Consider the following 11,263-nt stretch of genomic DNA (forward strand, 5'->3'; position numbering starts at 1 on the left):
GTTTATTGCCCAGAAGATCAGCCCATCTCAGATAGTCCAATGATAATACGATGACTGAAATGTGCCTTTTAGGTTGTTGTTGTTATTGTTGTTGTTGTTGTTGCTTTTAATTGCGGCTGGCTGCCAACTGCAAACGTTACCACCATCTACTGGATTGAGTGTGGACAGATCAACGGTAATATCAGACAGAGGATTGTGGTGAAATGGTTAACTGCCTCAGACGCGTACGTGGTGACGTCAGACGCGCTGTGTTCTCGGGCCGCTGCTTTGACATTTTTTTCAAAGTAACAGTTCGCCTTTCATCTAAGCACCAGCACAGCTCCAACAAGGCACAATATAGACAAAATGGGCAACTGTCAAGTGAGTACCATTTTATTTATAGTTCGGAATTGTCACGAACGATTCCACACAAATCTGGACAGATTACACACTTTAATTTGTGCGACACATCTCAATCCAACACTATCAAACACGCCCAACACTATCCCGAATAGATCAACTATTCCAAAGGTCACTTTACCAACGTCTTTTCCATTTTTTCTGCGTTTGAATTCTCCGTTACGTCTCGCCTTGCGCATTTTGCCAGCTCACCCCGTTAAACCGGGACCACCGTAGCGTGACATGAGGGGAATCTCTGGATTTCTCACCAATGCTCGGTATATAAACGACATTATTTTCTACGTTTAGCTTCACTGTCTGCGCCATTCATTGACCATCGTGTGAAGCTCCGCCAGTGTTACGTTTACGCAGAGAAAACGAGCCACTCCCCTGCGGAATTCTCCACAGCCCCGTTAGATGTGAATGAGTCGCCTTTCTGCTGGGATAAGAGCGGTGCGCAATGGGGGGAGGGTCTCCAAATGTTTCACTTTCACCTTACTTCAGGCCATTGACAAAAGTGCATGTGTGCAGCTTAGAAATGTGAAAATGCACTTACATAAGCTTCTGTAAAACAAATGTATCTTGACATAGTGCTGTTATGCAAGTCCTTCTGCTGGCCTATAACTGTTTGCCCCCCCCCTCCTCTTATCCACTAGACTGTGGTCTATGCATGGGCCTCATCAAGTTTGTTTAAAGATTCTGGTCCAGAATTCCACAGTGCATCGTGTCAAACTCCCCTCCCCCTCTGTCAGCTGCTGTTGGATTACTATCATCACTGTCCCACCATGATAACTTCACCCACTCAATTATAACATAATCAAAACATTCATTCCCTCTGTCCTCAGCCTACCATTGTGCCCTACGAGGACTTTGATGTCGTGGCAGACATCAAGGCTATCCGAAAAGCCTGCAAAGGCTTTGGTAAGTTGGACAGAACATTTAAAGGTAGTTTTGGGAATAAATGAACTGACTTATTGACTTGTGTTTGTCATTTTTAGGCACGGATGAGCAGGCTATCATTGACATCCTGGCGTACCGCAGCTCGGCTCAGCGGCAGGAAATTAAACAGGCATACTTTGACAAATATGACGATGTAATTACTGTTTATTGATCTTTTTTTGGTATCTTTTTGTATCTATTGATCATTTGTTGGTATCTTTTTGTATCTTGCTTAACTTATTTACCCAGGTTAGATATGAAAAAATTCAGAATTTATCTAGTAATAGCAAATAATCTATCAAATTCCAAGCTCCTTGCAGCATTCATGAAATATTAACTGTTAGGCTTTTAAACAGGCTGATAATAATTGCACTAAAGGTTTTATAATACTTTTTCCATTTCTCTATGACCTTCCCACCAATCACCGTGGATAGTGCAATGTAACTTACTCAATTATTAACAGGTTTCCCATTATAATAACTGATTAAATTAATAAATGTCACATATATTGCTGTCACAGGAGCTGGTGGAAGTGTTGAAGAGTGAGCTGGCTGGGAACTTTGAGAAGGCCATTTTGGCAATGCTGGACCCACCGGTCGTCTACGCTGTGAAGGAGCTCCGGAAGGCCATGAAGGGGGCCGGCACGGATGAAAACGTCCTGGTGGAGATCCTCTGCACTGCCACCAATGAGGTCGGCCTTCGAAAGCTTAAGAATACTTAGAGTAGAGTGAATGTATTTGTCAATAACCAGCTATCGTTTCATATATTTGCTTGTTTCGCTGTTTCAGGATGTTGCCATGTTCAAGGAATGCTACTTCCAAGGTACGTCCGCTTGCCTAAAGATACAAGGAAACACACAATTTGATTTCCATGAGTATTTTGGTTTCTGAAGTCATGTTTTTACTATATAATTCCCCAGATTTGATATTAGTTTATCTAGATCTTTCATGTGAGCCTATCATTCAAAGGCTTTGGTCAACACAGATTATTTAAAGACCTTTCAAATAGCATTTTTCCTGTTGACCTTGATGAGAACTTTGATTCGTCTTTTCCATACAACACCACCATTAGTCATGATAAGGAAACTCTTGAGTTTAAAAGGAAGTTTCTATTGCATTGTTAAACATCCTTTGGTAAACACATCTCTCTGGAGTATTGTTAACATACTTTTGCCAATACAACTATGTGTAAAAGCCATCAAAATTCAGTTTTATACAAAAATGGTATGAGCCATGTAAATTCTTGATTGAAGATTGAATGAGCTGACCCAGTTCACCCAAATATTCAATTAGACAAGATTTGCTACCTCTTAGTGACTTAGTGAATGTGCACAGATCGGCTGCTAATAATAGATACACTGTACATTTGAACCTTTTCTCCTCTGTATTATTCAGTCCATGAACGTGATCTGGAGGCCGACATTGAGGGCGATACCAGCGGCGAAGTTCGTAACTTGCTCACGGCACTCTTGCAGGTGAGTGGCCTTGAGTTTCTCCTGCAGAGTTGTAACCGTATCCCAACGTTTGGCTGCTCGGCTGAAATAGAGCTCTCACTCTCCCTGCGCTCTATAAACACATGCACAAGCTGGACACACACCAAACTCTCCCTCGTGACCAAATCAGACTCCCAATTGAATTCCCGGAGTCAAACAGAAGGCTCTATGTCTCACAGCCAAACACCTTTTTTCAGGGAAATAGAGATGAATCGTACGAGGTGGATGAGGAACTGGCGGAACAAGACGCCACAGCACTTTTTGAGGTACAGCTTTATATTTGAATATTGTATTGTGTTTATAGATTTATTAAAGTGCAAAATCTGATCCAGGCTGGTGAGGCGTCTTTTGGGACAGAGGAGTCCACTTTCAGCTATGTTCTGGCTGTGAGAAACTACCTCCAGCTCCAGCACACATTTAAAGTATATGAGCAGGTATGTGGGAGAAGCATTTCAAATATTGACATAGTGTATCATGCTATGCAAGATCTGAATGTCGATTCCCTGGATTACTTGTTGACATTTTACTTGATCTTTAGCTGTCTGGAACAGAGATTTTGGATGCCATTCAGAGTGAAACTTCTGGGACATTGAAGAAATGCTATAAAGCCCTTGGTTTGTACCAGCTTTTTTATTATCTACTTAATTTTTTATTATCTACTGAACTATATGTTTCAATATGACATATTTGAGCATTTGTTTATACAATCATTACCTTTAAAAGCATGACTTTATTGTACTTACCAGTAAAGTTGTTTTTGTAAATAATAAATCAATAATATATCAGCAATATACTATTCATTTAACTCAAACCGCATGTATTGAAATTGTATTGTATAAATACTTACAAATCAGTTTTTTAAAACATATTTTTACAGGCACATTTTACTGAACCATTTGTGTTCAATTTTAATCCAGTCTTTTCTGTTTACAGTGAGAGTTGCCAAGAACCCACAGCTGTATTTTGCCAGACGACTGCACGATGCAATGAAAGGAGCAGGAACCGACGAGGACACACTCATCCGCATCATTGTGACTCGCTCAGAGGTGATGCACATAATGGTAAAAATATACAATGTCATGAATTAAACTAACCTTGGTTTCTTTGCGATGACAGTATGACCTGGAGACCGTCAAAGAAATGTATCTGGAGAAGTATGATGTGTCTCTAAAGGATGCCCTAAAGGACGAGTGCGGCGGAGATTTCAAACGCCTCCTACTGGCTATCTGTCACTGAACATGTCACACCTCTCATACAGTATGGTCCAGTGTAGGATTGTTTTAGGTCAAAGTAGCACTGTGTAGGGCCGATCAATGACATATGTTATAATAGTATTTCATTTTTATTTGTACTTTTTATGACAAATCCACCTCAGTCTGATTGCCTACTGCCTTGTTTCTGGCTCAGATTTTTAACCTTTTTAACAACTTTATGTTGTCTTTTTTAATGAAAGATTTTCAACATTAACAACATGCATGCAAGCAATGTGAACGGGTGATACTTTGGCCACTCAGCAGACAACATTATGCTTCAGTTGGTTTGCCACAACATTCACAGTTAAAGCTTCATATTTATTAATACACCACTTTAGCCCTTTGCTATTACATCTAATGAACCCAGAGTTAATGTCCTCTGCTGTACAACTTATACAATCCCTCCATAAGGCTTGAATATTTTATGAGATGAAGGCGGAGAGCAAGTTATTAAAAAAAGGAAGGCGTAGCGAAGGGTTATGGAAATGAAACTTTATGCAAATTGTTGCCTCACAGTTGCAAATGGAAGATTATATTTTTAGTTACATGAATATAATGCGAAATATATGTTTTTACTGATGCTAATACAAAACTAATTATTGTTTAATTATTTCGAATTATTGTTTAAGCTTGGATGGTAACTATCTGCTGTGTTTAAATTAAATTATATTGTGCCAGTGCTGGAAAAATCGGATGTTATACCACTTTTGCTAACAATGTAAGTGATATGAAGGCATTTAACATTGAAACTTGAACTTTGTTGCTTCTGTAGCCAAAGATTTTAGACTAACTACTAATAAAGTCTATTATAACAGCTGAATATTGTCGGAAATTATTAATATTGTAGTCTTCATTATTCTGACAACATTGACTGTATGTCGCTTTATGGATTTACACGCCCTCTTTGTTGTCTTTCCACACCGTCAGACCTTTGACGACTGGGACAGTAAAACGAATGTATCCATATATTCTTTTTGAAATGAAAAATACGTTGCTGCATCAACACATCGTACCAGGTAAGATCAACATCACATCACCAGATCTTAAGGTTAAATATGAAACTGTTATTTCTGCTGTTATTAAGTTTATTTTGGTGGCGGGTATACAAGTACCAGCGAAATTCGACGGTCCGTAAACATGGCACAAGTCTTTGGCCCCGCCCCATTGCCAGACGTGCGCCTCTTGTGTTCCGCGTTCACCTCTTTCTAAATTATTATCGAATATTGTTTAGATTTCTGGATTAGGTGATGGTGCAAAACCCCTAAGTTGGAAGTGAAGCGTTTGGTTAACCCATTGGACTCCCTGTAAGGTCGGTTTTCACGCTTTTCTCTGTCTTTTTAGCCGCATTTCTTCTCTCTGTCTAGTTAATTACACAGGTATTAGCTTCCATCTTATGGGTAGTAATTAAACCGCTGCAGGGAAAAATGGCTGATCCCCAGAACACCAGAAGAGCCAGTCCACATAAGACTGTTAGTAATTGGATATTGTAAACATTTCCTGTCATTGAGACCACAGTCATTGTACGAGGTCTATAATAAGTGGCGTGTTATCACTAATATTCTGTTAGTGTGATTTTCGTACTGTAGAAACCTTTTGCCTACTGCTCCGTGAAATCCCTGTAAAAGAAGAGAATACTTTGATTATGCCAAAATAGAGCATTCAATGATTAAAGATTCTATGAACACTTACGTTCCAATACATAAAACAAATATAAAACCATGACAACTTGTCTCATTTGCCTTCAATTTCAACTGTTTGCTCATCAGAAGTAGTCTGATACATATAGTGTACTTGTACAAAAGGCTCGGTAATTTCTTTGTTTTCCATACACTTGTAGTGAGTGGAGCCACACCACACCTTCAGGCTTCCCCTGGCGCTGTTTTGCCCAGTTTAAGAGGTATAGAGAGAAAGCTCCAGAAAGATTCAGAGCTAAGATCTACTGTGCAGAGATAAATAAGTTAGTCCAAGCTGGTTCCATGGGGAAGTTTCCCCCCTCTGAGGCTGCCCAAACTGATAGCCGTGGTACGTCCCACACCACCTTGTCAGCCACAATGACAAGCATCACCTTGTGTTTTAAAGTGTCTGTTCAAAGTTCAGGGCCAAACCTTAAACAAACACCTACTGCCAGGTCCAATCCAAGGGGTTTTGCTCCTCGGCACACTCGCCGTAGCTCATTTCTCTAGCCTCCTTGAAACTGAGCTCACCATGGACACCAAGAGGACAGTGCTGTGGTCTGACTCCACTACCGCGCTCACCTGGCTGATTTCCGAGTCATGCCGCTTCAAAGTCTTGGTCAGCACCCGCATAGCGGAGATCCAGGAGCTGACCCACCGTCACACTAAGTGGACTCAGCTCAAAACCCTGATGATGACATAACCCGGGGAAAGACACTTCTGGAGCTGACAAGGCCCAACAGATGGAGTCAAGGCCCCCCTTCCCTGGTCCTGAACTCAGACCAGTGGCCCTCACATCCGTGCGGGGCCCTGGATGCTTCTCCAGACCCTTCGGAATTTCGTAAAGAGGCCTTATGCAGAGTTTCTGCTACCTCTAGTATGACACCTGGCTGCAGTTGTTGGAAGCAACTATCCCTCAGGTGCACGGGCGGCTACTGGAGGCAGAACCATTATCCGCTGATGACAATGATGAGTCTAAAGATTAAGTCTAAAGAATAAAGTCTAAAGGGGATGTCCTCCGTCTAAGACGTAAAACTACAATAGGAGGCGGTAATGTAATACTTGGATACCAACTGCCATAAAACACCAAAGAAGAGAATCAGAAAGCAATCTGTGTGTACCTGTGAGGTTCCTCAAGTAGTGCTCTGGCCGGAACTCCAGAGCAGTGACAGCTACATACCTGAACCAGCACCTTACAGTCCACATAGTCCGGAGTTAGCTCCCCAACAGTGCTAATAAGGCATATATTTCTATACTTGTTCAAGATATTAACTGTATGGACAAAGACAAGAGTGTTTACCATTACATAACATTCCATATACTATAGTGTGACCCTGAGACTTATTCCTTTTACAGAGTGGTGTCATGTCGTCAGTGTGGCAGCAGGAGGCGTCAGCGTACTCCCCTTGTTTGGAGATCGACTCCAGCTCTGTGAGGACCAAAGACAGGCTAAGCTCCACGGCCTGGATGAAACAGGAGCAGGATGATCTACGCATCATCAAGTTTGAGAACTTCCAGATGGCGCCCTCTGACGTGGTCCAGGACAACACCCCCAGCAGCGCCATGTCAAGTATGATGCTTTTTTATTTACCAAAGCATTTTGTAGAGACACATGTTAAGTGTTTTCTCTGGGCTCGGTTTTATAGATGTGTCCTTGACCGAGGGGCTGCCCCCACGGGTGCTGCTGACCATCACTAAGCTGCAGTGTATGCTGGAGAGCAAACAGGAGCGCATCGCTGCCCTGGAGAGGCAGGTGGACGACCTGATGCAGGACCGCCAGTTCCTCAGGAACCAGATCGAAAATCTCACCAGCAACCGCTCCTTACAGACATTCACAGCACCTAATCCAATAGCTGAAGGTTTGTGGGCCGTTAATATGCAAGTTCAGCAAAGTATTAGATATAGATATAAAATGGCAGTTTTTAAAATAATATTAATAACAATGACAAACTATTTCTTACCAGGATGTTTGTGAAAGAGCTCGCTTTTATTAAATAATTATATTAGATAATTATGTTTCAAAATATAGACAGTGAGCGGTGGAAGTTTTGATTATTATAGCAATATAAATTAAACACATATACAGTATTTTACCTAAATACAGCAATTTATTCAATCACTATTTTCAAAGTATTTATTTCTTATGAATATAATCTGTATATTTTCCTTTATAGTTCCCAGGCCAAGTAAAACCCATAGTTCAGAAGGGAAATCTCGCAAAAGAGAGCGAGGATTTTCTAGTTCCTCGTCCAGCAGTGACAGTGACGGTGAAGGTTCAGACATGTCTGAGATATCGGGTGCTTCCGGTGAACAGAGAAAAAAGAAGCATCACAAAGACAAGAAAAGATCCAAGAAGAACAAGGACTACAGCCGGAAAAGAGGTATGTCTTATATACTGTAAAATGAACTCTAAATGAGAACATGTATTTGATTCTCGCCTGTCTTGCTTAGCCACTGGAGTCCAATATGTCATCCACCGCTACAAACAAGTACTGTCCGCCTTTAACAAGAAAAAGAACATGAGTGAAGCCTTCCGCCATCATGGAATTGACAGGAACACTATTGCTAACACAGCCTCTATAGCAGAAGTACAATTGGCTGGTAAAGACTTGGGCCGCTTGGTGGGCACGTTCCGCCAAGGAGAGGAGACTCTGGTGGCCTATGCACAGAGGTGCTCCATGGTCATTGACAGTGATCAAGATCTGGCCAGAAAGATCGACCAGATGAAAGCCAATGGGGAGCTGCTGCCCATCTCTGGGAAAAGATCAAGGCTGATGATGCATGGCCTACTTCCACCACTACCAGGTGTTCCTGAAAGTATTTTAATAGCATGAAACTGTTCGGACTATAGACTTCTTTCTCATCTTAGACTTACAACCTAAACGCAAAAATGAACATACATTCACTAGAACTAGGATTAATTTAAACATGACTAATTGAACTTGAGTTTACTTAGATTCAATCGATCAAGTATTTTGTATTCAATCTTTTTTTTTAATGACTGTTGTACTGAAAATGTGTGTAGTTTTAGAAACTGCCACAAGATGGCAGTGCTGTCTTTTGTGGTGGTCAGGGGCTTTCACAGTATTTGAGTTACACCAAAATGGTGGATGCATAATGTGAAACAATTCACTGTGTAGTTTTTCTTACAATCGTGCTCCTTCCATGGGTTTATTATTATTGTCCAATTGTATGACATCAGTGTCTATGTATGTAGACTGCGTATAAACAGCATTCACACACTTGTTTTTCATTCCTAATGTACATTGTAGTAAACTGATGGCGCACTAAGAGTCATATCACTTTGCTCTAAGCTGTCATGTGGGGAAGAGACATCTCTGAGCCCGTTGACCAGTGCAGGGGGCAGATGAGGGCTTGTGCTGAGACATCCTTGGGCGATGGTAAGTGTCAGTGCAGTGTTGCCGAGCTTCTCCTGCTGTTTGCCTTTCATATGAGGTGACAAATCACTTGTGCAAAGCCGTTACAGAGGCTGCACTCGGGCTGTTTATCTTTGCATGGGGCTCTGTCACTGTCACTCCTATTCTCACTCTGACTGATCTGCTTATCTTTCATTCTCCAAAAGCTGGTGCCCCACCCCCACACTCACCCTGCATCCTCATGAACTCATTCAGTCATTTCACATCCATCTCTTCAACCTCTCTTAACCTATTCATTAGAATCCAAGAAATGTTTAGGAGATGCTCTGCAAAAGACATACTGCAATAATGGAAAAATGAATGTACAGCCTTGTTTAATTATTACAAGCTGAACCAACTCGTGTATAGGCTACATTTGGTCGGCCTAATAGAACAATCAATGCTCTTATTAATGTTTGTCTTGGGATCATTGACTCATAACTTAAGGTATGAAAAGCAATTACATAAACGATTAGCACTTTGTTCCTGCAATAAACATCACCTCTGTATATTTTCAGTAATAATATAAGGCAGAAATGTGATAAAGATGTAACTAGGCCTTTGATTCATTTAAAGCCCTAACTTTGACATCACTTTACAAAGCAGAGTCTAAAGGCAATCCAATTACCTCATCATCTTATTGAACACCTTGTACCTTCAAGAGACACCAGTGTTACTCCTGGTGTGTGTGCATCAGCAGTCAGCCTCCACCTGCTCGTACTCAGAGTGGCAGCTGCAAATTCACCGCTAATGACGGGGAGTGATTGAGCTGAGGGCCAGGGGGAGAGGCCTAATCGAGCCTGAAGCCTCCTCCTCTCCTCCTCCTCTCCTCCTCTCTCCTCTCCTCTCCTCCTCCTCTGCCTCTCCCAGCTGAGACTCCATTTCACGTAGTCCTGTAGTATAGGAGGCACCGTGTCATTGTGGGGGGCTCCAGCGATTGCCCCATAGTAGGCCAGGATCCAACCCCACCATCACCACCCCCTCTGTCCCCCCGTCCTCACAACTTTGATCCTGACCTTGACAAAAGCAGCAGCTGGATCTTCTCACAGAGGAGTGTGCCGTAATAACCACCAATCAGGCCTTTAATGGCCCAAGTGTAAATGTGTTTGAACTGAGCATTTGTGATGGAGGCCCAGGTTATGTTTGGCTGTTGCACAGCACCAGCGTTAACCTGCTGTAATAAAACTGCACTGCTTAAAGGATTAAGAGGATTTGGGTGGTGGGCACAGAAAGTTGAGCAACTAATATGATGTTTGGCCAGTTATATAAACAACCTATATGATGAGACCTGGAATAGGTATCCATGGGTCCTATAATGAATAGGCATATATAACATGTAATAATACATTTTTTATGATTTCTTTATGCAACTATTAACACTGCAAATGTAGAAATTATAATTTGTGATAAAGGTTCCCTTATTGTATAAATAAATGTATAACAAATGATAAAACAAAAACAAAAGGTGTTGTTTTCACACTGTAATATAATACAACTCAAAGGGAAGGTATTCTAAGTACCGGTATTCAGAGTACACTACTCTCTAGAAAATATATATTTAATGCAGTTTTGCAGAATTCTGTAACTAAATACATTTTCAAAGTATTCTTCCCAACACTGGTCATACAGAGCTGTATTATATGATAGATTTACATGATAAAAATCCCTCCCTGCATTTATAGGCCTGTACATGAAAGCAGGGGCCCTGAGTGTGCACGATGCCGGACTGGCCCCAACACGGATCCTCCTCCTGTTCTGCAGCGACACATGACATGACTGCATGCAGCTCTAGTGTGGACTGACCTACACCAGTGGACAGCGTGTCCTTCAGAGTGAGCCCTTCAAAAGCACAGATCCAACATATGGAAAAACACAACAGGAAAGCAGAGCCACACAAGACAATTAACAAAAATATGTGAAAAGTTAAGAGGGTTTAAAGAGATTTACATTTAGAGGCATGTTTTGCAAATTATGGATTGCCAGAATACCATCAGAATATACAATTACATAAAATAGAAATGTCTCCTGGTCGTGTCTGGAATTTGACCGACACAATTAAGTCCCCCGGCCAAAATTGAGGCATTTTCTGCTAATTTTGAAAGAGAAAATGGG

At 41.4% G+C, this 11,263-nt stretch overlaps 2 protein-coding genes across 3 annotated transcripts; both read left to right on the forward strand.

Moving 5' to 3' along the window:
• The first annotated feature begins 215 nt into the window (after nucleotides 1–215).
• On the forward strand, nucleotides 216–4,882 carry anxa13 (annexin A13). Of its 2 annotated transcripts, none has more exons than XM_072451089.1 (11): nucleotides 216–360; nucleotides 1,224–1,299; nucleotides 1,377–1,471; nucleotides 1,838–2,008; nucleotides 2,106–2,139; nucleotides 2,712–2,791; nucleotides 3,007–3,075; nucleotides 3,142–3,243; nucleotides 3,348–3,423; nucleotides 3,743–3,855; nucleotides 3,926–4,882. In XM_072451089.1, exons 1-11 carry the CDS (start codon nucleotides 346–348, stop codon nucleotides 4,043–4,045), a joined length of 951 nt encoding a protein of 316 aa, XP_072307190.1. In that variant the 5' UTR covers nucleotides 216–345; the 3' UTR covers nucleotides 4,046–4,882. The 2 variants fall into 2 exon arrangements, with proteins under 2 accessions (XP_072307190.1, XP_072307191.1); XM_072451090.1 differs by having other exon boundaries at nucleotides 1,841–2,008.
• A 335-nt stretch (nucleotides 4,883–5,217) lies between these two features.
• LOC140364751 (coiled-coil domain-containing protein 106-like) lies at nucleotides 5,218–8,988 on the forward strand. Its single transcript, XM_072451091.1, has 5 exons — nucleotides 5,218–5,371; nucleotides 7,094–7,305; nucleotides 7,382–7,594; nucleotides 7,910–8,116; nucleotides 8,187–8,988. Exons 2-5 carry the CDS (start codon nucleotides 7,101–7,103, stop codon nucleotides 8,567–8,569), a joined length of 1,008 nt encoding a protein of 335 aa, XP_072307192.1. The 5' UTR covers nucleotides 5,218–5,371; nucleotides 7,094–7,100; the 3' UTR covers nucleotides 8,570–8,988.
• The last annotated feature ends 2,275 nt before the right edge of the window (nucleotides 8,989–11,263 follow it).

This window comes from Eucyclogobius newberryi, unplaced genomic scaffold, assembly GCF_026437365.1.
Source record: "Eucyclogobius newberryi isolate DKJ021-1_F unplaced genomic scaffold, fEucNew1.0.hap1 SCAF_18, whole genome shotgun sequence".
NCBI classification, from domain to species: Eukaryota; Metazoa; Chordata; class Actinopteri; order Gobiiformes; family Gobiidae; genus Eucyclogobius; species Eucyclogobius newberryi.

What these genes read in the sequence shown, in the direction of transcription:
- anxa13 (XM_072451089.1), top strand. An exon ending in CAAGGAATGCTACTTCCAAG is followed by an intron (nt 2,140 to 2,711) that starts GTACGTCCGCTT and finishes TGTATTATTCAG; the next exon opens with TCCATGAACGTGATCTGGAG. An exon ending in CATTTAAAGTATATGAGCAG is followed by an intron (nt 3,244 to 3,347) that starts GTATGTGGGAGA and finishes CTTGATCTTTAG; the next exon opens with CTGTCTGGAACAGAGATTTT.
- LOC140364751 (XM_072451091.1), top strand. Translation starts at nt 7,101, where the DNA reads ATGTCGTCAGTGTGGCAGCAGGAGGCGTCAGCGTACTCCCCTTGTTTG. An exon ending in CCCCAGCAGCGCCATGTCAA is followed by an intron (nt 7,306 to 7,381) that starts GTATGATGCTTT and finishes TCGGTTTTATAG; the next exon opens with ATGTGTCCTTGACCGAGGGG. An exon ending in ACCTAATCCAATAGCTGAAG is followed by an intron (nt 7,595 to 7,909) that starts GTTTGTGGGCCG and finishes TTTCCTTTATAG; the next exon opens with TTCCCAGGCCAAGTAAAACC.